At 48.4% G+C, this 27,597-nt stretch overlaps 2 protein-coding genes across 6 annotated transcripts in view; one reads left to right on the forward strand and one right to left on the reverse strand.

Annotated features, from left to right (window-relative positions):
- Positions 1-16,194, forward strand: part of Stkld1 (serine/threonine kinase like domain containing 1) — a 21,502-nt gene extending 5,308 nt beyond the window's left edge. Inside the window, exons 4-19 of the mRNA XM_027422735.2 lie at positions 1,418-1,492; positions 2,701-2,805; positions 4,984-5,054; positions 6,483-6,598; positions 7,765-7,883; positions 8,073-8,236; positions 9,188-9,318; positions 9,759-9,842; positions 11,640-11,756; positions 12,580-12,720; positions 13,106-13,234; positions 14,051-14,179; positions 14,254-14,382; positions 15,330-15,470; positions 15,646-15,725; positions 15,947-16,194. Coding sequence (XP_027278536.1) covers positions 1,418-1,492; positions 2,701-2,805; positions 4,984-5,054; positions 6,483-6,598; positions 7,765-7,883; positions 8,073-8,236; positions 9,188-9,318; positions 9,759-9,842; positions 11,640-11,756; positions 12,580-12,720; positions 13,106-13,234; positions 14,051-14,179; positions 14,254-14,382; positions 15,330-15,470; positions 15,646-15,725; positions 15,947-16,096 — 1,881 coding nt within the window. The 3' untranslated portion in view covers positions 16,097-16,194. The remainder of the gene's footprint in view (positions 1-1,417; positions 1,493-2,700; positions 2,806-4,983; positions 5,055-6,482; positions 6,599-7,764; positions 7,884-8,072; positions 8,237-9,187; positions 9,319-9,758; positions 9,843-11,639; positions 11,757-12,579; positions 12,721-13,105; positions 13,235-14,050; positions 14,180-14,253; positions 14,383-15,329; positions 15,471-15,645; positions 15,726-15,946) is intronic.
- Rexo4 (REX4 homolog, 3'-5' exonuclease) lies at positions 13,362-27,597 on the reverse strand. 5 transcript variants are annotated; one of them, XR_004770436.1, is made up of 9 exons: positions 27,062-27,588; positions 24,704-25,047; positions 22,996-23,136; positions 22,604-22,797; positions 21,017-21,105; positions 18,863-18,937; positions 18,193-18,267; positions 17,028-17,269; positions 13,362-14,403 (listed from the first exon to the last, which is right to left on the reverse strand). XR_004770436.1 is itself a non-coding variant. In XM_027423000.2 (8 exons), exons 1-8 carry the CDS (start codon positions 27,257-27,259, stop codon positions 16,422-16,424), a joined length of 1,260 nt encoding a protein of 419 aa, XP_027278801.1. In that variant the 5' UTR covers positions 27,260-27,589; the 3' UTR covers positions 16,266-16,421. The 5 variants fall into 5 exon arrangements, 3 of the variants coding, with proteins under 3 accessions (XP_027278801.1, XP_027278803.1, XP_027278802.1); XR_003486713.2 differs by lacking the exon at positions 13,362-14,403 and adding an exon at positions 16,428-16,565; XM_027423000.2 differs by lacking the exons at positions 13,362-14,403; positions 17,028-17,269 and adding an exon at positions 16,266-16,565 and having other exon boundaries at positions 27,062-27,589.

A 27,597-nucleotide genomic window follows, 5' to 3' on the forward strand; every position in this document is an offset into this window, starting at 1 on the left:
GTTCTATCTGCCACTGCTTCCTCCTGAGTGCTGGGACTAAAGGCATGTGCCACCATGCCTGGCTTGATTGTCAAGTTTTCAAAGTAAGCACTTTAACCTGCTGAGTCATCTTACCAACCCCCAATAACCTTTTTTTAAAAAAATGTTCTTGCTGGATGGTGGTGGCACACACCTTTAATCTCAGCACTCAGGAGGCATCGACAAGCCAATTTCTGAGTTTGATCCCTGAGTTTGAGTTCCAGGACAACCAAGGCTACACAAAGAAACCCTGTCTGGAAAACAGTTGTTCTTGTTTTCTTTACATTTGTTTAGTGTTTATGTACATGTGTATATGCATGACTTGAGGCACACTTGAGTTCAGAAGACAGCTTTGGGAGTTGGTTCTCTTCTTGTACCTTTACTCACTGAGCCATCTCCCAGTTTCTGAAGATGTTTTTCTCTAGGGTTGGGGCTGTAGTTCAGTGGTGGGCATGTGCCTCAATTGCTCAGAGCCCTGGGTTCTATCCCCAGCACTGGAAATTTCCCCCACCCCTAGTTATAAAAGAATAGTACAAAGCTGGGGAGACACACAGAGAAAATGTTTACAAAGAAAATGTAAACTAGTCAATGAGTTGAGTTTGCTGGTGCACACCTCACCGAGCCACAAGTGACAGCAGTTACCAGATTTATAGACCGGGGCTATGAGCAGTTTCTTTAGGCCTTTCTAGAAATCTCACCTGAGGTGAGAGGAGTCTCCTCCTCCACGATGGCCACCTGCAGCTTCATTTCCTTCCAGAGCTGCCTGCCCTTGCACGTTGCCAGTCCACATCTCTTGTGTCATGCACAGTATCACCGGGGCAGAGAAAGACCTAGTCACAGATTGACATGTGGAAACAGCGTGGGAGGTTCCACCATCACACTGCCATGTTGTCCGTTCCCATTCCCATCTGCCAGACCAGGTGCTTTCCCACCAGCTTCTGGCCATAGTGTCCAGGAGGCCATATCTGCTGCCTGACTACATTTGTTTCCTAAGTACTTTTCTCACTGTAACTTTGGACACAGCACCTTCTCCAGCCCTGCTGTCTCCTCTCCTGGCGCCCCTCTGGGTCTGCACCAGCTTATTGGTGGTTGGAAGTTGTGCTGGGTATCAAATCCAGGGCTCTGTGCATGCTAGAGAAGGGCTCTATTCCTGAACTTACGTCACCATTCTCATAGGTACTTGTGAGACTCAGAAAGGTTGAAGAACAAGTCCTGGTCACACAGCGCGGTCATCCCATTCTGGAGACCCACACTAGCCTCCTGGCCTCTCCCCAGCAGGCTGCATGCACACTTTCCTCACACCCACATCACACCTCACCCAGAACTAGTGGCTCATCTCTTGCTTGGAATATGTAGTAGAGCAGTACCGGCTGAGACACTCTGTTCCCTCTCTGTACAGCTTATGCCCCTGCTGAAGCTCCAGCACCCCAACATCTCTCTGTACCATGAGATGTTCATCATGTGGAACAATGAGGTGGGTTGGAGCGCCTACCGCCTGCAGCTGTCAGCACGGAGCCCTCTAGGAGGCAGGCGTTGCCTGGGGCCCATGCACGATCTCAAGCGATCTCATCCCCCAACAACCAGGATGCCGATCAGCCCATTTGACAGAATAGGAAGCTAAGAGTTACCCCCCTGGGTGCTTCAGGTAGAAGACAGCTAAAGCAGGAGGTCAGACTGCAGCTTTAATGGTGGGGTTTTGGTTTCTGTGGAAGGGGCTGATACTAGGAAGCTGCCCTTCTGTCCCCTCCCCCTATTGTCCCAAAGCTGTGGACTCCTTACCCCCATAGCTCCAGAACAGTTACCAGATAGGATAGCAGGGCGGGAACACTATTCTCATTTCACGATGGGGTCTGAAACCCCAGTGCCTCAGTTAGTGGATCCTGAGTGGGGCTTCCCAGACCTGTGACTTATTGGCAACAGAACTTCTTGTCTTGGCAATGAGTAGGCCCTTCCTAAAGCACACTTCCAGCGGGGTCAAAGGGGACTGAGGAGCCTCCACTGTGTCCCATCTTCACATCAGTTTCCCTGCTGGACTGACAACTCAGGGCTAGGGAGGGTGCTCACCCACATGTAACCCCTCAGGAGTTTCCCAAGCACCCTGAAGCTTTCAAAGAGGACATTTCTTTCTTTTTTTTTTCTTTCTTCCTTCCTTCCTTCCTTCCTTTTCTTTTCTTTTCTTTTCTTTTCTTTTTTTTTGGTTTTTCGAGACAGGGTTTCTCTGTGTAGCTTTGGAGCCTATCCTGGCACTCGCTCTGGAGACCAGGCTGGCCTCGAACTCACAGAGATCCGCCTGCCTCTGCCTCCCGAGTGCTGGGATTAAAGGCATGCGCCACCAACACCTGGCAAAGAGGACATTTCACTGGAGGAAATGGAGCTGGCCACATACTGAGCCCTGAGCAGGGTGGGATCCTCAGAGCAGCTCCCAGTTTTAAGGACAGTTCCACAAAGGGCTGTGTGTGTGCAGAGGCCAGGAACAACTGCAACTTTCAGGAAAGGCCAACTAACAAGGCCTGGTGTGGTATGGCATAGGAATCGGGGCAAGAGAGTGAGGGATCCCCACTGGGCAGGGCTACCATTGCCACCATACAATGGCCATTGGAAGATGACCTGGAGCAAGTGGTCCTACACAGCCCCCAGGCCCACGCTTTGGGCAGCTGGTTATGGGGCTTTGTGTTCTGACAGATCTCCTCTCTGTTCCTCTGCCTGGTGATGGACTATGCCACCCGAGGAACCTTCCAGAATGTCATAGAGAGTAAGAGGAAGATAAGAGAGAGTATTGACTCCGAGGTAAGAGACACTCTGGGCTACCAGGTCTTGGAGCCACCTAAAGCCATACCCCCGAAGACCCCTGCAGTAGGAGACAGAAGAACTGAAGTCTGGCCTTAGGTCTCACTTACACGTCTGGAGACATTATACCACTGTATGCACATATCTCCGTTGTATATCTTGATGCACTACAAGTGTGCACACACCCCTAGCAGCTCCAGCCACCACCCCGACCTAAGGGTTAGGTGTCCTTAGGACTCAAAAAGTTCCAGGGCAAAAGCAACTGATGGGGTTCTGCCTCCGGACACTGTAATGCACTCATCGAGATGAGTTCTGTGTGTGGCTCAAATCAGAACACACATTGTCCACTCAGCCCCATGCCTCTGAGGTCTAGCCATGCCCTGATTATTCTTTGTTCAAGGCAAGGGAGTGCTCAGTGGGTCTACCTCACCTCTCCTGCACTGATGAACCTTTGATCACCCCCCAGTAGCATAAGGCTGCCAGGAGCATTATGGAAGAGCTAGTGTTTCTTGCCTAATCGTCTAGGACTGGGTTGCTGGGTCACAGAGCAGGGGATGTGGCTTCAGTAGGCATTTTAGAAGAAGCTGGTTGATCAGGGTTTACTTTCTCAAGAAACAAGGAAGGTTCCCCTTCCATATGGCCCTCTGGCCAGTTACCACTGGGCCTCTTTTTCCCTGTCAAGAGTGCAAGAGGTAGTGATACTTTGTTATGATTTCAATTTGCACCTCCCTATCAGTAGACATGGCAAGCACATTTTAGATGTGTTCTTGTTGTGATTTTTTATTTGTTTTGTTTTTTGAGGTTACCATGAACTCCATAGTTAAGGATGTCCTTGAACTGATACTCCTGCCTCCACCTCCTCAGTGCTGGGATTATAGGCCTCCATCACTACATCCAGCAACATTTGGGCCATTCAGAGTTCTTCTGTGCCTGTTTAAATCTTCTGCCCATTCAAATTGGTTTTTTTCTTGTTGATTTGTAGACATTCTTTACATATGGTACACATCAGTGTTCATATATCTCTACCTAGTCTGAGGCTTGTTGCCAGTTCATTTTTTTTTTTTCAAGAGAGGGTTTCTCTGTGTAGCTTTGGAGCCTATCCTGGCACTTGCTCTGGAGACCAGGCTGGCCTCGAACTCACAGAGATCCGCCTAACTGCCTCCTGAGTGCTGGGATTAAAGGCGTGTGCCACCAACGTCCGGCAATCAGTTCATTTGTTTGATACCACCTTGTGGTAGGCAATTCTTGGTGTAGTGGAGGCCAGTTGATGGATGTCCTCTCTGTAGTCAGGGCCTTTGGTCCTGTCTTAGGCAGCCTTCCCTACCCCAGGACACAGGCTCTCAGTTTTCTTCTAGAAGCTTATAAACATTCTCTTTTGGGGGGCTGGAGAGATGGCTCAGAGGTTGAGAGCACTGACTGCTCTTCCAGAGGTCCTGAGTTCAATTCCCAGCAGCCACATGGTGGCTCACAACCATCCATTAAGAGATCTGGTGCCCTCTTCTAGTGTGCAGATATACATGGAAGCAGAATGTTGTATACATAATAAATAAAATATTTAAAATAAAAAACTTTCTCTTTTGCCTTTGGGCCTAGTGCCCTCCCAAGATGATCTGAGCATACTTTCCCCTGAGAATTTCTGTGCTCCCACAGGCCAGACACCACCTCTCTGAGAAGCTCAGAGGGGGCATGTAGCTCATTTCATTGCCTGCACCTCAGGGGCAAGCTCTGGAATGGGCTTGCACCTCTGTCACTGGTAGAAATCTGGGAAGACAGAGATATTCACAGAACCATTAAGTGAGTTCCTTTATCAGGATAGGGACCACAGTGGGAGGATGTGGGCTTCCTGCTACCCAGCCAGTCTCTGGAACCTCAGATGTGGGCTTCACTGTTTGAAAATGGTAGACCTGAGCACTAGGTGTATTTTGTTATTCCCATGGTGTTCACAGGCTCTTTTCACTCTGACAGCAGAAAGCATAAGCTTGGACAGGCACTGCAGGCTTCAGCATCTGTAACCTCCCATGAGCAGTATGGCCCACAGAGTGGTCACTGGGGGACCCCAGGGCACCCAGCATGTCACTGTCTCACTGATTGCTTGTATGATCATACACAGCTCTGCAGAGACCTCCTTAGGGAGTTCCCAGGGCCCTTCCAATGCCACAACCCATACTTGTTCCTCAGTGGATACATACCATGATGAGCCAGGTGATGGATGCCATCGAGTACCTACACCAGCAGAACATCATTCACAGGTGATGGGGCCTCTTCTAGAGACTGGCCAAAACACCCAGGTCCAGATGCTAAGGCCCGGGGACCAGATCTGGGCAGGTGGGGCATCTTCTGTGAACTCACCTTCCTCTTAACTGAGAGAACAGGACACCTCCCCATAAAGCCTCTGAGCACCTGACTCACCCCAAAGGCACAGGGCTGTGGGAATGTGGGGGCTGGGCGGGGTGGTTCTAAAGGGCAAGGAAATAGAGATAAGATGCCAAGGAAGAGAGGTGAGGCTGCGTGCAGTGCCACAGCCTCTGGACAGGTCAGTATGAGTTGCTGCAATCTGGGCCTAGCCTTTGGCCCCTGAACCCAGCTTCAGGCCCATGACCCACAGATATGGGCCATATGTGCAAAGAGAATGGGTGCCCATGTTAATGTTACCACATGTACAGAATAATGGATACCTTCTCTAATGAGTGACCTAGGTGTTTGGGTGTTTATACTTACAGTGGAGGGGGGGTCTTCCCCTAATGTACACAAACTGAGAAGTCATGGTTGTTTTTTTGTTTTATTTAACGTGCCAACCATAGTCTCCCCTCCCTCCTCCTCTCCTGTTCTCTTCCCCCACTTCCTTTCTACATCCCCCTCCCATTCATCCCTCAGAAAGGGTAAGGCCTCCCTTAGGGAGTCAACAAAGCCTGGCATACCAAGTTGAAGCAGGACCAAGCTGCTCCTCCCTGCATCAAGGTTGAGCAAAAAGCATGCACCAGGGACAGATTCTGGTCCCACTGCTAGGGGCCCCACAAACAAACAGACCAAGCTAAATAACTATTACCCACATGCAGAGGGCCTAAATAGGTCCTATACAGGCTCCCTAGCTATCTGCCTAGAATCCGTGAGCTCCCACAAGCTCTGGTCAGCTGTCTAGTTGGGTTTCCCCATAATGATCTTGACACCCCCCCACCCCCCCCTGCTCATGTCCCTCCTCCTCCTCTTTGACTGGACTCCCAGAGCTTGGCCCAGTGCTTGGCTGTGGATCTCTGCATCTGCTTTCATCAGTTACTGGATGGAGGTTCTCTGATGACAATTAGGGTAGTCACCAATCTGATTACAGGATAAGGCCAGTTAGGCACCCTCTCCATTACTGCTAGGAGTCTTAGCTGGGGTCATCTTTGTGGATTCCTGGGAGTTTCCTTGGCATCAGGTTTCTCCCTAATAACATAAGGGCCCCCTCTATCAAGATATCTCTCCCTCTTTGTCTCTCCCAACTCAACCATCCCCATCCCTCATGTTAGAAGTCATGTTTTAAGAAACAGTTATTTAACAAGTGGGCTAAGCAGGGCATTTTCTTGAAGAGTGAAAAAGGCTGGAACTGACTGGGTTGGAGAGCATGCTTAAGACTCAGGCATGTGCTAGTCCTACCCAGGCAGCTGCATGGAACCAGGGATCTCTGCTTTTGGTTGCAGGAACCTGAAGCCTTCCAACATCGCTCTTTTCAGTGACAACCACTGTAAACTGCAGGACTTGAGCTCCGAGGCACTGATGACCCATGAAGCCAAGTGGAATGTCCGAGCAGAAGAAGGTAGCTGGTGGGAGGAGGGGTTGGAATGAATGGCAAGGGAGGTGGTGGCTCCTGACATCAAGAGGGTAGTGGCTACTCTTTGGGCTGGGTTCTTTGGCTCAGAAGGTTCAGAGACCTCCTACCTAGGTCATAACACAATAGACATGCTGCTGTGGGTATGGACACCAACATGGGAAAGAGAGCCCTGGGGAACAAAGCAATGGATGTGGTCCCATAAAGATAATTCTTGTGGGGAAGCTTCTGTCCCAAGAAGGACAGAATCTACATTTGGGGGGTACAGAAGTCCACTGGGGTGTAGGCACTGACAATGCATGCTACACAGAGGCCTGAAATAGCACAGGGAATGAAAAGATGGTAGGATAAAGGGTGGAGTATCAAGCCTGTAACAGCTGTCCCAGACAGACAGAGCAACCTTGGAAGAAAATTCAGAATCCTGTGGTGGCAGTGGTTGTCCTTGGCACACAGCATGGGTGGGTACGGAGACGAATGGGAAGACGGATGGATGGGTGAGCTGGTGATTAGGTGGGCACATGAAAGGGCTGTTTGAAGGTGTCAATGATGTGTGTCTTTGGAGTCTAGCCCTTTGCTGTTTGGCTGGGAAACAGAGGTTTGGAAATGAAGTGACTACCTGGGTCCAACACACTGATAGAACAGGACAAGGTCCCTATACTTCTACTTCTTACTGCAGGGTTTAGGTTTATGTCAGGGCAGCCAGAACTTTGCCCTGAGGTCCTGACATTTAGAGGGGATAAGCTTTTCAAAGAGACCCACACTTTAGCTTTTCTGGAACATGTCTCTCCCATCTCTTGCCTGCTGCCATAGATAGGTAGACACTAGAGCCAGCCTGGCAGACACGGGCCCAAATGGACAAGCCTCTCTGGTAAGGTTAAGGTCTCTTAGAACAGAGGCCTCACTGCCTACAGCTTGCAATTCTCATCTCACCCAAGGAGGGTAACTGAAGGGTTCCTGACTTAAGCCCTTGCTAAGGAATACTAAAGTGGGGACAGCGTAGCTGAGTGTGGTGGAGCAAGCCTGAAGTCTCAGCACTGGGAGGTAGAGGGAAGAAGATTGGGAGTGGTAGTGCTTGGACGGGTTTGATCTGCTCTGTTCCCTGACCCCAGGGAACATAGGACTCAGTGGTTCTCCTACCTTGATCCTGCCCACAGACCCCTGCCAGAAGTCCTGGATGGCTCCTGAAGCTCTCAAATTCTCTTTCACCTGCAAATCTGACATCTGGTCCTTGGGCTGCATCATCTTAGACATGGCCACTTGCTCCTTCTTGAACGTGAGCTTCCTATGGAGAAGTCACCTGTTCTCATCCTACTTACCATGCCACCCTGACCTTCTCTACAGTGCGCTCACTTTACTCAGGCCCCTAAATCAGCTCTTGCTCAGCCTGGTGAGGGAGCACTGATAGCAGCAGTCATCTTCCTGGCTAAGAATAGCCCAGGTCAGAAGCCCTCTTTCCTCAAAGGACACAGAAGCCATGTACCTTCGGAAAGCCATCCGCCATCACCCAGGCAGCCTGAAGCCCATCCTGAAGACCATGGAGGAGAAGCAGATCCCTTGTTCAGAGGTCTTCTGTTTGCTTATGCCCTTCATGCTGCAGATAAAACCCTCAGAACGACTAGTCATCAGGTGAGCTCAAGGCTGGTCTTCTTTTAGCCTATCAGTGTACCTTTGAGCATCTTCCCATCTTCCCACACAGAGCTGTTTTTGTCTGTCCACACGCATTCCTCAACCACCTGGCAATCACTAATCTTGAATATATACTTGGTTTTTCTTGTTTTTAGGTTGGGTCTCGCTCTGTGGCCCAGGCTGGCTGTGAATCCAGTTATCCTCCTGCCTCAGCTTCTTGACTGCTGGAATTTTGTCTCTGAAAAAGAGATGCAAGCAGCTCTACTTTCCCACTGGGTACAGAACAACTTCAAGGACACATAACACTTTCAGAAGCCCAGGAAAAAGTTTCTATTCTAACAATGTCAATCAGAAAAACTGTTCATGTTTTTTAAAAAATATTTTTATTTATTTATTATGTATACAGTGATCTGCCTACATGTTTGCCTACAGGCTAGAAGGCATCAGATCTCATTACAGATGGTTGTGAGCCACCATGTGGTTGCTGGGAATTGAACTCAGGACCTCTGGAAGAGCAGCCAATGCTCTTAGCCTCTGAGCCATTTCTCCAGCCTGGTTTTTGGTTTTTAGAGACAGAGTTTCTCTGTGCAACAGCCCTAGTTGTTCTGGAACTCGCTTTGTAGACCAGGCCGACCTCAAACTCAAGGGATTCACCTGCCTCTGTCTCCAAAGTACTGGGATTGAAGGAATGCACCACCACTGCCCAATGTTCTTGTTTTTAAGGAAGAAGGGGGCATGAAGGCAAAAGTGCTGAACCCAAGACTATCCTTAGGGGCCCTTCCACAGAGGAAGTCCTGTGACTTCACAGAGTAGAGTAGGTCCCTAGAAGTGGAACTACAAAGATGTTTACTAGATACACATGGAACTCAGAGAGCCCCTACCCACCAGGAAGGCTGGTGTTCAGTATCTGCCACTATGGAAAGCCACCTGTACTCTCTGCCCCTCTGCCAGGGATGTGATCCGAATCACCTTCATGAGCACCTCCTTCAGAAACTCCTGCGTTGCTCTGAACATGCACCGGCAGGCAGTTCCCATTTTCATCACTGACGTGCTACTAGAAGGAAACATGGCCAACATCCTAGGTGACAGTGGGGACACAGGACAGTAGAGACACAGTGGGAGCTACTGTGGCCTTGCCATTAGTTTTAGAGGTTTGGTGTCTCTGTGCCCCACTCCCACCCCACTCACTGGACATATCCCCTGTATAGTTAAGACCTGTCACTACCCATATTCTCCAGAGTCCTATGCCCTCTGGCTTCATGCCCTAGATACCCAGTGTCTTCCTGTCTTAGGCTGTGTGCTTCCTATGTGCCAGAATGCATGACAGCTGGCACTATGGCTCAGAGATAGGATCCCACAGACTTGGATTTGATTTTTTGGTTAAGTCCCCGGGTCTGAGCAAACCTTCTCTGAAAAGTGAGGATAGGAGTGCTGCCTCATAGCCTGGCTGACGCAAGGCTAGGGGCAGCACCCCCATGGCTTGGCCCTCAGTAGGATTTCTTATATCCTCTTGTTCTTGCAGATGTCATGCAGACCTTCTCCAACCGACCAGAGGTCCAGCTCAGGGCCCTTAACAAGCTTCTGAAAATGACAGAGGAAGAGCTAGGTAAAGGTCCTGCCCCTTTCCCAGAAGCTCCTGGGAAAGACTGGGAGGTGAAAATGGAGCAGTGTAGAGGGAGATGGGAACTGACAGCCTTTCATTACAGGCTCTTTGGGCAGTGCTGCTAACTAGAATTCTTCCTGATCCCATGATTACTAGCAGAGGACAGTAGAAGAGAGGCTGGCTTCACTGAATGATTTCAACAGGTCAACAGGAAATCCATCTAGCATTAGGGAGGCTGAAGCAAGAGGACTGATACCTGGACAGCTTGATCTATAGGGAGACAAGGCCTTATTTTATTTTTTTTAAAAAAAGATGAACCACTTTTAGGGGGTTGTAGTGGTACCAGAGACTGAGACTTATATAATTCTAGTTAACTGCTTCATTGCTGAACTACCTCCCCAGCTCTTTGGGGTTTTTATTGTTGTTGTTTTTAAAGTTAAGAAAGGGTCTTAGTAAGTTGCCCATGCTGATCTCGAACTCACTGTATAGTTCAAAAAGCCCTTGAACTTGTGATCCTTCTGCCTCTGCCTCTAGAGTTCCTACAATTCTAAGTGTGCACCATCACACCTGGTTGAAGAGACTCATCCATCTGTCCCACCATCTCTCTATACTATAATGGGTATCTGAGTTGCTTATTTTCCACTTTTATGAATAGCACTACGATTGATCATCTGCCATACTGGCCACTTGACATGTGGCCATGGGTGCTTGTCAGATGTACCCCTGGTATCAGAGTTAAGTGCTTCATTCCATCCTCCCTAAGCATGCCAACTTGCCTTCCTACCGGAGTGCTTGAGAACAGCTCTTTCCCAGCATTACCTCTGATGGGTATTAAGCTTCTTGGGAGTTTAAATGTCTGCAGACATGCTCTGCTGTCTCTCCTGCTCAAATATCATACTTGTATGCTATCCATAACCCTTCCCTCCAGCTAGTTCATCACTCCCTCCCTTCTTCTATCCTTTTCTTTTCACAATCTTCCATCTGTTTATCCACCCATCTTATCCATTCCTCCATCTACCTACCTCTCTACCTGTCCATTCACAAAATACATCCAAAGGACAATAAAGATCTATTCTGTTGGTTAGGACAGTGGAGGTCACATGGAGGCTGAGGTGTGACTCCTAATGAGTTAATAGACCCCTCATATTGGCCATTACTCTCCCAAAGTCCCTTTTACAACTAAACCATGACCAAGATAAAGCCCGGGACAAGGTAGATCTTGCCCAACAGTGGGCCTCACCAACCACCTTGGAGCTGCCTCTTCCTCAGCCTCATCAGAGAGGACTGCCTGTAGCTGTTTCCTGGGCACCAGTGTTCCTGAATCTGACGTCCCTATCACAAGTCAAGTCTAAAGACAGTCAGAGCCACAGGCCCCGGTGTCAGACTGCTGGGTTTACATAGTCATTTAATGCTGAATACTCATCACTGACTCTCAGCTTTGTTATCTGAAAGTAAGGGCAGAGAAGAAAGACCTGCTTCATGAAGCTGCTCCAAGTATATGCCTTGGCAGAGCTGGGCATGGAGTCGTTGTGCCTGTGGTCTTTTATTCAGGAGGCTGAGGCAGGAGAACCACTGGAGCCCAGGAACACCAAGTTAGCCTGGACAACATAGAATGTGACCCTTGGCAGTGGTGTGCTTCATGAACTCTGTGAACACATAGGCTGATCATCCTTCTCTGCCCTTGTATCTACCCACCTGGATCCTCTGTATTCACTAGTGGGCTCCCAGCAGCATCCGGGCATCAGGTCTGGGTCACAGCTCAGCTGCTCCTGTGCTTCACTTGTGCTATGCACTCTACAGGCCTGCCATGGCCCACAGAGCTGCTGGAGGAGGTGCTTGCCATCATGAAGCAGCATGAGAGGATCCTGGACATTCTGCTCAATACCTGCAACCTGCTGCTGCGTGTTCTGGGCCATGGTAGGCACCAGAATGGGTGGAGAAGCCCTACCCTCCTGGGTCCTCTGCCTCACCAGCTCCTCCAACTTCCCACCCATCCCTGGCATCTGCCTTTCCAATCTGTTGTACCCTTCTGTGCCTATGTGACTCCATCACAGAGTGATAGAGGGCATAATTAATGTCTGCATATACCAGATCTACATAGGGCCTGACCCAGTCAGCTGGGACCCTGGATAAGCTTGTCTCTCTCAACTATTCACCAGCTATGTTATAAGAGCTGGACAGGATGGTCTAGTGGGCTTTCCTGTCCAAGAGAGGTTTGGAGGGTGTGACTGCTGGGAGGGGACAGCAGTGCACTCAAGTCCTTAGTAGATGCCTCTGTCGCTGAGCTCCCCCAGCTCTCAGGAACAGGAAGAAAATCAGCTACATCTTTAAGCCTAGAGCATCTAGTTACTCTTTACTTTTTTAGTCTTAATACCGAGGGCCTAACCACCACACAGATTGTATCTTTTCTCAGGGGTGGGGGATAATCAAATCCAGGCCCTCTTGCATACTAGATAAGCACTCTACCACTAGGCAAGAGTCCATAAATACTTTATACTAAATGTTCATGCCCAATTATTGGGAAGGACCAGCAAGATCCTGAACTGGAACAAAATGTTATAAGCTTGTTGGTAAGCATGGCCCCCATATTTACAAAGACTTGCCCAGTGACTAGAGAATAGGCAGATCTGTTTTTTTAATTTGAAAAAGTAATGCTGTCCCCGCTAAGGAGGGAGGAAACTTGTCTACCTTAGAGCCCCAACTGTAGGGTTAACCCATGTTCTTTCTCTGGCCCAAACAGCACTGGCACAAGACTCAGAAGCTGAGATCCCAAGGGTTGATTCTATCATCTCCTTCCTGATGAATGCCTTGAGGAGCCACCCTGGCTCTGAGAGGCTCATCACCACAGTCTACAACCTGCTCACCATCATCTCCAGCCAAGGTGAGTGTGTGCTGGCCTTCTGCCCTTCCTTTCTGCTCTAAAAATTCAGGGACAGAACAGAGGCCTTGGCAGGAGAGGGGCTCATTCCTAAGATGGACAGACATACTATTGTCTGCTCTCAATGGCAGCCATGGGCACTACTTGGAAGCTGAGGACAATGGTCAAGAATCAGATGGCCACTGTCAGGTCAAGGCTAAGCACTGGGTCACTTCAGATCTTTGACCTCTCACACACACTAAGCCCACTTGGGTGAGAGAGGTATTAAAGGTAGGCATAAAATAGACCAGTCAGACAGACTAGGTGTTGCATTAGCCCACTGGGAAAAGGCAATGCTGGGGAAGGCTTCTTGGGTACCCTTCTTTCAAATGCTTGTGGCTGTCCACAGGGATGCTCACTGAAGAGCTGGAGGAACGGGGGTTGTTCAAGCTTATCCAAGAGCACCTAGAAAACTTCCAGGAGAACAGGAACATCTGCCTCGCTATCCTGAGCCTGCTCTGGTCCCTCCTGATAGATGGTGAGGCCCTCCCTCCACAAGCCCCACTGCATGAGACCTGCTAAAGCAGTGGCTCTCAACCTGTGAGTCGCAACCCCTTTGGGGGTCCAGCAATCCTTTCACCGAGGTGGCCATCAGAAAACAGATATTACATTATGATTTGTTAATAGTAGCAAAATTAGCTGTGAAATAGCAACACAAATAATTTTATGGTTGGGAGTAACCACAACACAAAGAACTGTATCAAAAGGTCACAGCATTAGGAAGGTTGATAACCACTGTGCTAGAGCCTTTGTATCAGCAGTTCTCAGTCTGTTGCAACCCACAGGTTGAGAACTGTTGCTCTATCCCTTAAGCACAGGAGGGCAACCCCAGCCCCTGTGAAGCTAGCACATGGCACAGGGAGACACAAGAGAGGTAAGTAAGAAAGGAAGGCCTTCAGGATGTCTTGTCCAATGAGTGAGTAGGCAGTCCCTGGCTTTAGAGGTCAGCCAGACTTGATGCTCTGTCCTGGTTTTTGGTTTAGGATGGGGTTTCGAGGCCTGTCCTTCCCCCTCTTCTAGATACTGTCTTGCCCTAGGAAAGAGGGCTCCAAGACATGGCAACCCCAGAAAACTGCAGAGATCCTGTTAACACAAGTGCAGAAAGTTCTCACCTCTACTGATGACTACTGCAGACTCTGGCACTGGAAAGCCAGTTCCCATTTCTGAAGACATCTGTTCCCTTGATTCTCCTCTGTTGTTCTTGGTGGGAGGGAGCAGTATGAAGGGGCACATATACAGCAGGTACTTCTGTTCATACCTGGCCTGGTGTCTCCCATCTTTGTCCTGGTTCTAGCTACCGATGTGGACAAAGAGCCCTTGAAGACGCTCTCAACCATGGTCACCTGGGTGCTAACCACGTATCCTGAAGACGTGGAAATAGCTGAGGCTGGCTGTGCTGTGCTCTGGCTGCTGTCCTTGTTGGGTGAGCAGCCTGAGGTCTTGGTAACAGGGAGGGTGAGCCTGGACACATAAGGCAACAAGGCTTGTGTTCTGCAGGCTGCATAAAGGAGAGTCAGTTTGAGCACGTGGTAGAGCTGTTCCTGAGAAGCATCCAGCTGTGCCCTCGCAGAGTATTGCTGGTGAACAATGCTTGTCGTGGCCTGGCTAGCCTTGCAAAGGTGTCCGGTAAGTCTGGGACAAGACAGGCTGCCACCATGGAGGTGGAACCAAAAGTTAGCTACCTCCAGTGATGTCCACCAAGTGACCATAAACTAGAACAGGAAAAACCAGCCTTCAGGAAACACCACTGGGACATCTCTATTTTGGTGTTTTGGTACCACCTCCCCTCCAATACACACGTCTCACAGCTGTATGGATTTCCTACATATAGGTCTGTCTCCAAGTCCAGGCTTATGCCAGGTCTCACACTAAGCACTGGTACTATTGTCCTTTGTAGAGAACCCTGGGCCCAGGAACAAGCCATGGTCACCAGCAGTGAATGGCAGGGATGTTCCCATCCTTAGTCTGTAATGATCCCTCTCCCATGCTCCAGGAGCTGTCTTCTTGGTTTCACTCCTGGGTTCTACTCATGCCATTCTACTGGGCTACTCAAGCTGGTGGGTCCTCCTGGAAGCAGTTGGGGATCTTAGCTCCCCTGACTTATCCCTGACACCCTTATACAAAGCACCCTGTGGGGAGGGTTCAGCACCCCTGAACCCTGTTAACTGCTGCAGGGTGGGAGGGCCACCTACACAGGAGACCCTTCTCCACAGTGCTACACCACAGCTTCAGTTTTTCTAAGGGGAAGAGGAACCCAAGCGCTGTATTTCTCTTGGGTATGGGGCTTACTGCCAACAGGTGCAAAGATAAGCTGTACTCTACAGGTGCAGGACCAGATAAAATGGTACAATCATCTCTTCCAACAGTTTACACAGAGCAGGGGACAACCCTGACTTCAAGAGCTTCCTTCACAAAAGATTGGGATTCCTGGCCAAAGAGAGCTCTCCCAGCAACCCTACAACTATAGTGCTCCTTCCCAGGGACACTGGGCACAGGGAGCTGAGAAGGGCAGCTGCAAAGGGACTACACTAAATTGTACTAAAAACCCAAACTCCCTTGCCTCTCTCCCCCAGAACTGGTGGCCTTCCAAGTGGTGGTAATGGAAGAGGGCAGCAGTGGCCTTTACCTCCTCCAAGATATGTACCAGCTCTACAAGGATGACCCTGAGGTGGTTGAGAACCTCTGCATGCTGTTGGCCTACCTGGCTTCCTACAGTAAGGACCCTTTCCTTGTCCTCTCCCTGGCCGGAAGGGAAGGAGCCCCAGAGCCTGTTCTGAAACCCCTGTGACTTTCCACTCATTAATTCCAAGCAAAAGTGGCACTTGACCGACCTTATCTGGCTGGTGGGCAGGGATTCTGAGCCTCATCACCTTCTCTGCTCCACTGCAGAGGAGATCCTGCCAGAGCTGGAGTCTGCAGGCATCAAGGACCTAGTCCGTGTGATCCGGGGGCGGTTTACTTCTAGCCTGGTAAGTCATGGTGACATCCCTATCAAGCCAGAACACTTGAATGACACTGACCCAGAGCTCCATGTGATGCTTTTCCTCTACTCTCTTCCTGTGACTGGGCTGAATCCAATCCCAAGATAGAAGGGCAGTTAGACTATCCAGTTGGTGTTACGTCATCAACGTAATTGCTCCTGGACCCTGAAGCCACTGTAACAAATGGTTCACTTGTTTCCTCCTTCTAGGAGTTGATTTCTTATGCTGACACAGTACTTCAGGCACTGGAGGCAGCTGCATGTTCCAGGCCCCAGGAGAAGCAGCTTGAACCTGCTTCAGAGCTGGAAGCCCCCAAGGTTTCCTTCCCACATCAGGAAGATCCTATCTTCCAGCGCTGAGATGCTGCCCTTCTGATCCTGGAAAGTATCACCAGGACCAGTATTGTATTTTGCACTAATAAAGAAGCCCTAAGTTGTTCATGGCATGCCTGGCTGTGGTGTCAGTGGTCCTACACTGCAGGGCTTTGGGAAATTCTAGATGATGGGAAGAAGCTAAGCTTCCACAAACTCCATTTATCCATCCATTTATTTTTGACAGTGCTGGGACTGGGACCCAGGGTCTTGCACATAGTGGAAGAGTACCAAGTCACACCCCAGTCCACAGCTCCATTCTAAGAGTTGCCAGGTAGGTCCATAAAGTTAACTGGTCACTCCACACTTGTTGCTAGTAGATAGCAGGCAGACAGCCTTTCTGTTCACAGTGCCCCAGGCAGTAGGATCTTACACCTCTGGGTATACCTGCGCCCCAAGTCTCATCCCAAGGACAGTGTGGAGAACACCATGCTGGATGTTGGCATTTTAGGTGAATCTGGACCAAGCAAAGGACATAGGAGTGAGAAAGTACCTCCAGCACAGTAGCTTTAAGAAAGTCCTCACTGGGCAGCTGCTGTATTAGACAGATTGGTTTGCAGCAGACTGAAGGCCCTTAGCCTGGATCCCTTAAGTGCAGCAGTACTTGTCCCATTACCCACAAGAGAAGACATTTGGTCTCCTTAGGGGAAGGTGCTGAGTGCCCTGGCTGAATCCAGCTGTGTTCATTGTTAAGTGGTAGTACAGATGGTCAGCAAACATAGACACTGCAGAACATTCATCCATTCCAATGCTCTCCTTCCTGTAAACCTACATCACACCCCTGATTTCTGTCCTGGTATCTGACTAGTCTACCTCAACACACAGGTGCAGGACCAGGCCCTGGTAGCAGAGTCCAGGAGGAAGAAGTTCCAGTGGCTCACATGACACCCTTTGCAGCCATGGCTCTGAAAATGCTCACCAGAGTGAGTCCCTGTTGTGCGGAGACCTGAAGGGCCTCCGTGGCCCCATCACAACTGTCACTGGATTGAAGAGTCACTGAAGGATGGGGGTGGGGTGGGTGACAGCAGTAGGTTGGTGCTAAGCGTACTCGCTGCAGCGGTTTGGGGTGGTGGTGGCTGGGGGGCGCCGGTCTGCAGCAATGCTCTCCCACTCCCGTTTTGCCATGATGTAAAGCCTCATCGCTGCCTGGGCATCCTGGACCTGGGTGACACACAGCAATGTTGACTATCCAGCTAGTGAGAACACATGGCCACAGGCCACAGAAGCAACCCTATGACTACCAAGTCTTCACAATAGCCACAACACTGAGGCTGCAAGGCCAAGAGAGGCGCATGCCTCATGAGGTGACTATGGTAAGGCAGTGAAGGAGAAAACCATGAAAAATGGCTGGGCCATCAGAGCACAAGTTAACTCCTGTGCTTCAGACTCAGCCATTCTGTTTACAGCGACAGAAGGGGAAATCCTACAGCAGCAGGAAGCTGGAGCTTTACAGCAGACACAGCTGAGATAGGCACAAGGGCTCAAAGAGTTAGAGCCTGTACTTCAGGGGAACCTGCTCTCCAGAAAAAGACTTCCTGGCCAAAGGGTGGGAGTGGGAGGAGCTGTTGGGACTGAGAGCCTAGGGCCATAAAGTCCTAAAGCACCTGTTAGGGTTTGGAAAGGCTGTCTCCCATGGCTCAAGTGACGGAGCCATAAGTCTGCAGCATGGCATTATAGGGGTAATGGGACCTTTCAGGGTTGGGGCCTAATGTGGGGGTACCAAAGGGTCCTAGAAACACATGAGGTAATTCTTGGGACACCAGTTAGTTCTGCCAAGAGTGAACTGTTGCTCCTCCCTCCTTGGCATCTCTCTGATCAGCTAAGCCTCATTACCATGAAGTCCCCGACCTCAGGTATTTAGTAAAAAACTATTTAAGTATACTAATAGCCTTCAATTAGACTGGTGAATTTGGATCCAGGTCAGTATATTATTTTTTGAATTGAGTTCAAGTTAAATGTATATATTTAAGATATAGTCAACATTTTTGTAAGTCTGATATACCTAGGATCTTCTCTTCTGTGTCTACTGTCAGTGACACATGCCTAGTTATTACAGTCAGGGGCTGTTACCCAATGATACTTACCGAACAATGCTCTGCCTGCTGGACCCTGATCCCCAGAATTTTCTCAGAAAGTTGTTTCAGAGATGGCTTTCCACTCTGTAGAGAAAAGGTGCACACAGCTGAATGTGCTGCTTTCACAGGCTCTGCCAAGGAGGACAGGGCTGGCTACTGAGCACACCTAAGTTACCTTCAGTTTCCCTTTCACCAGGAGTATCTGTAACACTAAGGGCTGCAACAATTAGCCTGCTATGGCTTATGACATTGCTTATCAGCCAATAAAGGAGGAGTTGGAGGCTGGAGATCTACCAATTGGTAGAGTGCTTTTAATTTTTCAATTTTTATTAGTGATATATAGGTATGTCTATCTGCATATGGGTATGTGCATATACATGCAGAAAAGGCTAGAGGTTATAGATGACTGTGAATCACCTGACATGGGCACTAAGAATTTAACCCATGTTTTCTACAAGAGTAGCAAGTGCCCTTAACTACTGAGCCACGTCTGAGGAAACCTTGTGGAGCTGGTTCTCTCTTGCCTTCATGTGGGTTCCAGGGATCAAACTCAGGTTGCCAGACTTATGCAGCAAGCACTCTTAAAGGTTAAAATGAGAAACCAAAACAAATTAAACCCCTCTAGTTATGGGGTCAGTGCCAGGGACTAGCCACAGTTCAAGACTCATTCATTACATACCCTTACTTGACTTCTGAAAGGTTTGAATTTTTGGGTATCCCTGATTTTCTTCTTTGGATGATCAAGGAACAGAACCTAGAAGAAAATGATGACAAGTATATTCATTTCAGCTTACAGTAGTGGAGCCCCTTTTCCAAAGAACATCTCACAGCACGTCAGAGGATATAATACTTAGAAAAAGGCAGAGCTTCTCAAATTAATCACTCTTACTTAAGGTGATGCCCAATATTAATAAAAATCTTGGCCATATGTGGTACATACTTTTAATCCTAGCACTCTGGAGGTGGATCAAAAAATGGATAGGATAGGACAGGACAGGACAGGACAGGACAGGACAGGACAGGATATAGGATATGAGACAGGACAGGATAGGAGCTAGGACAAGGACAAGGACTAGGAATAATAATAGGAATAAGAATAGGATAGAATCTTAACATCAAGGTGTTGAGAAAAAGTTAATGAACCTGAAACGACCTTCTCTATCTGAGCCAATTCTGTTCATGGGGAGGAAAGAAATGAAAGTTAGCAGCTTACCCTGCAACTTAGACTTCTAGACTCACACAGCCCAAAAAAGTAACCTACTAGAGGAAGCAAGTGTGGCCTGGTGACAGTCTTCTCTAAGGTGATTCAACATATCAGTAGGCAGGTGACTTTAGTTAAATTTTTTTTTTTTTTTTAAGATTTATTTATTATATGCAGTGTTCTGTCTGCATGTATGCCTTCAGGCCAGAAGAGGACACCTCATTACAGATGGTCATGAGCCACCATATGGTTGCTGAGAATTGAACTCAGGACTTTAGGAAAAGCAGGCAGTGCTCTTAACCTCTGAGCCATCTTTCCAGCCCGACTTTAGTTAATTTTTAATTGTTAACATATTATTTTCATCTTTTTGGTGGTGGGATGAGACTCAGGGCCTTATACATACAAAGCGTGCACTCTGCCACCACGCTACAACCCTATCCCACACATTAGAATGGGAATTAAACTCCCATTTAGAGATTCCTGAAACACATGAATAAAGTGACACCACAGTTCATACCCAGGAAGGACAATGTCCACTGTTTAATCAGCGGGCATCTAAAAAGGCAGAAGCTAGAGGTCAGATGCTCCAGCGTTGGGTGGAGTTCTCTGAGCTCAATCACCTAACTAGCTGATAATTGGCCAGCCTTCAAAGGAAGTGACTAGCTGGAATGAATGCCTTGAGAAAACACATGCCCATCCAGTTCCTGACCCCCAGGAACAGCTGAAATAGCAGCAGCAACAGTCAGCTCTGCCAGCTTGGTGTGCTGAGGATCAGTGGGGGAGGTATCTTGAGTGCATACCCACTGCTCTCCTGGAGCCTTCTCCCAACACCCTAAAACTCATTTCTGCCACCCACAGGCCTATTCCTCATCTCCAAAGGATTAAACAAGATTTGTTTATACTATGTAATTGCTGGTGCCCCCCACTAAGGCACTGATGCTTGGCATTAGAAGTCCATCACACCAGATGGCAGCAGAGGTGTCCCTTCTATCAAGTAGGTTATGCTCAAATGGATCAGACAGCAGTTTACTTGTGAACTTAAAGTGACCTATGTAATAAACCCAGGCTAGGTCTTCCTCAGATGCCAGGGGAGAACAGGAGGCTGGACTTCCAGCATCACAGCAATGCCTAGATATAAAATGGACATACAACAAGAACTCTAGGGCTTTGACAGTGTAGAGAAATTTGTCTCTGGTCATCAGGCCCTCTGCCATATCAGATAGGTGACACTCAAAGCTCCCTACATAGAGCTGTCAGGACCCTGGCACTGGAACCACAGTATAGTCAGGACTCTAAAAACAAGTACCTAATGTGTTCTCTTGAACACAGCCAAAGCTCAGGTACCTGATACTATTCCTAAAGAATTTCCAAGTCAAGATAAAAATTCAAAATGAAAAATCCCCCATAGTGTTGCTTCTAAAGACAGGCATGTGAGGTTGTGTGTAGCTCACATGAAAGAGCTATGATCCCAAGCCCAGCACCTCTATTATTTATTTATTATTATTATTTTTTTCTTCGAAACAGGGTTTCCCTGTGTAACAGCTGGTCTCGAACTCACAGAGCTCCGCCTGCCTCTGCCTCCCAAGTGCTGGGATTAAAGGTGTGCACCATCACCGCCCGGCTGCCCAGCACCTTTAAATCATTGTGCAGCGCGTGCCCAACCAGGGTTCTGCCCTTCAACATTTCTGCCACTTCCTTCTTCACGACTTCAAATTCTTCTCCTGAAAACCAAACAAAGACATGGTTAACAACACATAACTCACCAAGATTCTAAGGAAGTTCCTCCCATTCCCTGGCCAGGCTGATGACAACAGGTCAGGCCCTTAATGATACACAAGCTTTGATGGAAGATAGGCCCCTAGAAGTGTCTCACTGGACCCCAGGGAAGTGCAAAGGCTAGGAGGGACCCACTGTGCCTTGTGCTCTGCTCCCACTTCTAGGGACAGTTTAAAAAAAAAAAAAAAAAAGACAAGTTCTACTCAAAGCCAATCACTATCAGTGGACTGGCAGCAGTTAGCAAACCCCAGGAGACGCACAAGAACATTTAAGACTTCTCAGGAACACCTGACAATATGCTTCCCACTCAATACAACTCATATTTAGGACTTCCCAAGTGGACTCAGACTGGATCTCTCCCACAGACAGTGCAAGGAGGGCTGCATGGACCCTAGAGTCTGCTCTACTGCTCTTTCCCAGCAGACACCCTTTGGGGATCACTGCCCCCACTCCTACCAAATCCACTTCACTGTCCAACTTTGTTCAGAGCTAATAGGACCAGCCTCCCTTCTGAGATAGAAAGCAAGAGTTGCTGGTCAGCCTGTGGTTCAAGGAGCAACAGAGCCACCTTGCTGGCCATGGATACCAAGATAAACAAACAGGGAGTGTGCAGGGAGGACTGGGGGAGAGATCACAAGGTTGCATCTCTAGTGGTCTCCAGGTCTCTCAAATCTCCAGTCTCTGCTATGTCTTCCAGCAACCTAGCCCTATCCAACCCCTGCCTCAGTGTAGTAATATCTTGCTTGTACAAATAAAGCCTGTCAGAGGGTCAGAGAATGGAGCTTGCCATTGGCTAACCATAGAGGTCTGGAGGTCTGTACAGACAGACAGTGAGGTAGCTGGGCAGAATCAGGATATAAGCAGGGAGAAACAAGAAATCACTACTCTCTTGTCTGCTGAGACGGTAAGGAGGTAAGGTACGCTGTGGCTTGTTCCTTCTCTCTGATCTCTCAGCATTTCCCTCTATATCTGACTCTGGCTTTTTATTATCTAGACCAATTAAGAACTCCATTTACACCTCAGAACCAGTTTTCTGACTTCCAACCCTATTCTGAATGTCATGACCAAGGATCCTGCTGGACACCTCAATGCTAACACTGTAATAGTTTCCCACCCTGTGATCTGTCCCCCAGTTCCCACCATGTGACCTACTCACCCTTCATGGCTTCCTTCCTAGTCCCTAACACACTCCATTTTATCCCTCACTGCCATAAAACAGAAAGCAATCCAAGAGCACTGCCCTGGGTAGGAGGCAAACACAGGACACAACACAACAGTCAGGAAAGGTACCTTTTGAATCCGCAAGTATGCTACTCTAGGGAAGAGGTAAGAAATGCCAGGACCTCTGTCATGCCTTATTCCAGAACTCAAAAGGGGAAGAAGGAGAGAAATGAGTCCTGCTATCATCCCCATTACTAAACTCAAATCCTACAGGCATCATACCCTGCTTCAGGTTCTCAGGCCGTATCCCACTGACTGCTGTCCTGTAGTCTGTCACCGGCTCAGTTGGCTTGACGTACTTGTCATAAACACATTTCCCATACTGGTTCACGATGGACACACGGGCTGCGATGCTCTCTTCCCCCTTGGGGCCCACGCCTACCATCTCACAATCCAGGGCCAAGGCTTTTGTCAGGCTGAGGGGAACCAAAGGCCCCAGTATAATAAATATCACAGGCTGGGATTCTAGGCCAGTGAGCCAAGCCCATTCATCACCATTTTGCAACCCTAAGACCTGCTGGGCAGTCATGGCTCAATGCTCCCTTCTCCTCCCGAGAGATTCCAGCCCCAGAAGGCAGAGCATTCCCAGCAGTCATGGCCCAAGCACAGCTTACCCGCCAAAGGCCTGTTCCTTCACCAGGGAGATGGTACTCTTGCTCTTCTGTCCCAGCCGCTTCCGTACCAGCATGGCTGCCTCTGGGCCTATGGCAGCCTCAATATCATCTGGATCCACATCATCAAACCAGATGTCTTCCCTGTGAGGCAAAGATGAGAGTACCTAGCTGTGAAAAGACATGGGGCACTGGATGCCTATTCAAAGAATCTCTCTGCCCAGTTGGTAGGCTGTGAGGAGCAGGAAGGCTGGCAGTGAGAGGGCAGCACCATGAGGGCTGCAGGACTATTTCCCCTGCACACACTGTCCAGCTGAACCTGCTGCTGCACTTCCCTTTTACTGCTGTTCTTTCTTTCCTTGACTATTTTATTCGTATAGGTGTTTTTCCTGCAAGTATTACTTGCATACCTGGTGCCTGTGATGGCCAGAAAAGGGCATGCATGGGATCCCCTGGAATTGGAGTTACAGAAGGTTGTGTGCTTCCATGTGGGAATCCAAGCCTCTGAAACAGCAGCTAGTGCTCTTAACCACTGAGCCATCTTTTCAGCCCCTCACCGCTGTTCTTTTAAATTTGCAAATATACCTATTATCCAAGACTTAGGAACTACAGATAAAAACAACAAATGTAAAACAGAAACATGTGACTCACCAGTAGAAGGACCACTAACATTTTCTAATTAAACAATAGATGTGCTATCAAGACACACAGGTAGGAGGACTGCATGACAGATAGGGACATATGCCTTGCACTGTCTTCACATTTTGCAAGAGTGAGAAAGACAATTGATAGTGGATGCTCCACGGCTATTTTGTAAACTCCAGCTTTTTAGCCTGATTTCAATGTCATTACTCAAAAGTGCTCAACTGACAGGCTTCCTGTTTTGTGTTCTTTGCCTTCTTCACTAGGCTACCCTGACCACCCCCTTACAAATGCTCAGGTAAACATCTATGTGCCTCCCCTGCTTATATTAGCCTTAGGAAAGACGCCTATGTTGCCCGTCTAGGTCAGCCTGCCTATATGACTCAGAAGAGACAGCCAAGCCCACATCCCTTTACCCTTCAGTACTATGTCCTGTAGTCTGTCAGGGGCTGTTAGCTTGACTTGACAAAGCTTTCATAAATACATTTCCTTCTTCTGGTTCCCAAGGAGATGCTTTTGTTTAGGCTAAAGGGAAGGGAAGGGAAGGCTCAGATAGCAGGAGCCAGCTTGCCTTATAAGCATATCCATTCCAAGAGAAGTGTCACTACAGTGCTCATTAAGTAGCCAAAAGACACTAAGCAACACATGCTGCACCTCAGTCCCCCTAATTATATAGAAGGACACACTGAGAAAGAAACCAGCCCAAAGTCATCAACTGGCAAGAGGCAGGACTGGGTTTCACATGACTCATTCTGGTTCCAGCCTACATTATGCCAAAGTTCTTGCTCGAATTTACCTTATGCCAAGCTCTATGTTGGGGTCCAAGGACACCACACTGACTGTACAATAGAGTCTGCCTTCAGCAACCCACACTCTAGGGGAAACACGTGACAAGAGAACAACAAAACAAACACCATAGTGTCAGGTGAGGAAGACTGCACCAGGGCCGAATGGTCATTTCTTCTTATCGGTGAAGACAGTGGAGGCTAGATGCACATTAAGGACCATCTGAATCTGTGGCCCAGGCAGCAAAGGACATACTAGTCACCACAGCAGAGTTGATACTCACTCAGTAGGTGAGGACTGATTCAAGACGACAGCTACCTCCTTAGCTTTCCATTTATGCTTGATGTCCTCCTGATGAGAAGCGTTGTCACTAAATGTCCTCTTCTGGGCACTTTTCTTCTGTTCTGGTCCAGAGGAATTTGTGGGAGGTACAGGTCTCTTCCTGTCCTTCTTAGACAGAGCGGTAACAGAACCCTTAATGGTCTGGTCTTTTTCTGTCCTCTTCCCATCTCCCTTTGCTTTATCTGAAGTCTCTTTTTTGTTCTGCTGGATTATTTGGGGATGCATTTTGTCATCCATCTGAGAGACAAGAGGTTTTTCTGGAGCTTGTGACTTCTGTTTCAGCAGCTAATGGGATCAGAATTAAATACAAGCCACATTTCAATTCTGAACTGACATACCAGATTAAAGAAACTTGTATGCAAATGTATCTACCATCCACATACACACCTCCAGTCACCATCCCCAATAGGAAATTATTTGGGAAAGCATTTTAAAAATTTATTTTTATATGCATGGGTGTTTTGCTTGCATGTGTCTGTGCACCAAATGCATGCCTGGTGCCCAAAGAGGACAGAAGAGGACATTGGATCCCCTACAACTAAAATCACAGACAGTTGTAATCACCATATGGATGCCAGAAATGAAACCAGGATCCTCTGGAAGAGTATCCACATTCTTGATTACTAAGCCATCTCTCCAGCCCCTGGAAAAGCCTGGTTTACTGGCATTGAGATTCCTTTCCTCTGCTTATTACAATGCATAACCCAGCAATGCTGCTTTTGCACTCTGCATTTCAAGCTCTATACCATGTGTACCCGAGTGACTGAATACACCAGAGCACTTCATTAAGCCTGGGGCAGGAGCATCATTTTCACTTCTTTCATAAGAAGTTGCATTTAGAGTGATTCATGGTCAACACTCAAGGACACAATGAACACCTCCTTTACACTGTCTCTGGAGGTTGGCTACACCTCAGGGTCTGAGGAAGACCCAAGGGAAGGGAGTTCAATGGAAAGAAAGAAATCATGTCAAACCATAGATGGTTTGATGGGAGATGTCCTTCTGTATATATGTTTCTCTTATTGGTTGATGAATAAAACACTGTTTGGTAGATAGAGGCAGGAAGATAGGCGGGGCTAGGAGACAAGGAGAATTCTGGCAAAGGTAGGCAGAGAAGCACTGGAAAGGCTCGCCATGTAGCAGAGGAAGGGGAACAGGTCCGGACCATTCTCCGGTAAGATAAGACCACGTGGAAATACTTAGATTAATGGAAATAGACAGAGCTAGCCAGTAAGAAGCCTTAGCCATCGGCCAACAGTTTTATAATTAATATAGCATCTGTGTGTTTACTTAGGTCTGTTTACTCAGACCTTGCAGGAAGAAACCCCATAACAACGGATGGTGAGAAGAGCCATAGCTTTGATCTTATCCAGGCAGAGGCTAGGAGAGCAATTTCTTCTGTGTATTCAAATCCCCAATTAAGACCACAGCAAGATGGTAAACAACTGAGATGATACAATGGGTTTAAGATTCTTGTAGAAACCAGAGCCAACTCAAAGTTCCCTATAGTAAATATGCATTCCACACATTTAATTTTACTTTATCTTAGGAGAAAAAAACAAGAACTGGCTTACAGAACTGTCCACAGGGTTTGGCTGGTCCTGTGTGTCCAGACAGGAAAATCCACACAAAGGAACAAGGTGGAGTGCTATGGACCTCAAGAATGTCTGTACTCTTTCTTATTAACTGAGGCTCCATAGCATACACTCCAGAGGAATACCTGTAGTTTAACAGATCAAAACGCATGGCCAGTAACCCAGTTCTGCTGTTTATATGCTATGCTCTCTGTCTCAATTTCCCCATCTAAGAAACAAGGACAGTAAAAGCACCTCACAAGAATGTAAAAATGTATGAGTGAGGGTTGATATAGTGGTTCACACCAGTCATCCCAGCATTTGGGAGGCTACCTAACATAGGAGGACTACCACTAGTGCAGGAAAACCCTGAGCTACACAAGTTCCAGAGTAGTCGGGGCCAGAGTTCTGGGATATAGTTTAAGACGTTGGCAGGGTAGCAACCAAGATATGGGATTTATGATTGAAAAAATAATAATTTGAGTAAAGCAAAGAGCAACTTGTATAGTATATAGAAGCATCGGCCACTACTAAAATTGTCAAAAGGCCAGACAGCCACAACTGCACTACTGCCGTGCCTACAAGGCCGATGTTCCTGTGAAGGAGTCTGCGCAATGTGGAGCGGCCAGCCCTTCCACGTTTTGGAATCACCCACAGTTCTCCTTCGTGGTCTGTGGCTACCCGACCAAAAGTCTGGGATGAAGGTGGCCTGTCGCCAGTCTCACCTCTTGCAGCGCCTTCCAATTTTGAGAAAAGTTCTCTGGGGCCTTTGGCGGTCGGACTGCGACAGCTGCTGGGAGGCTTCCCGGGGCCACGCTTCCTCCCTGCGCTTTGCTCTTCCTGAACCTCTTCCTGGCTTTCTTCCGAACGAGCTCCTTGATAGGCTCAGGTTGGGAAACCGGCGCCGTGGCCTTCGCCTTCATCTTGTCGTTCTCAGCAGCCCGACCCAGGAGGGAAGAGACTCGAACTCAGTGGCGACGGCGGAAGCACACCCGCAAAAGTACCTCCACAGCGCTTGAGGAAGCCCGGATAGCGCTTCTCTTCGCAATCTGCTGGAAACCGAGTCTGCACCTCTGGTTCCGCACGCATGGGAAGTGGGCAACAGGTCCGCCAGTTAACACCATACAGGCTGCCGGCTCTGGTGAGTGGCGCCGCGGCTGAGGACCCAGAGTTTGACAGAAGGGACCCCAGGCCTTTACCAAAATTAGGAGTCATCAGAGGGCGGGAATGATGAGAAGCAGCGACACCGGAAAAGACTTGG

This window comes from Cricetulus griseus, chromosome 6 (assembly GCF_003668045.3).
Source record: "Cricetulus griseus strain 17A/GY chromosome 6, alternate assembly CriGri-PICRH-1.0, whole genome shotgun sequence".
NCBI classification, from domain to species: Eukaryota; Metazoa; Chordata; class Mammalia; order Rodentia; family Cricetidae; genus Cricetulus; species Cricetulus griseus.

Coding starts and splice junctions, on each gene's coding strand:
- Rexo4 (XM_027423000.2), bottom strand. CDS start 27,259: ATGAAGGCGAAGGCCACGGCGCCGGTTTCCCAACCTGAGCCTATCAAG. Junction 25,048..27,061: donor ATTGGAAGGCGCTGCAAGAG/GTGAGACTGGCG, acceptor TGATCCCATTAG/CTGCTGAAACAGAAGTCACA. Junction 22,798..22,995: donor AAGGAACAGGCCTTTGGCGG/GTAAGCTGTGCT, acceptor GGTTCCCCTCAG/CCTGACAAAAGCCTTGGCCC.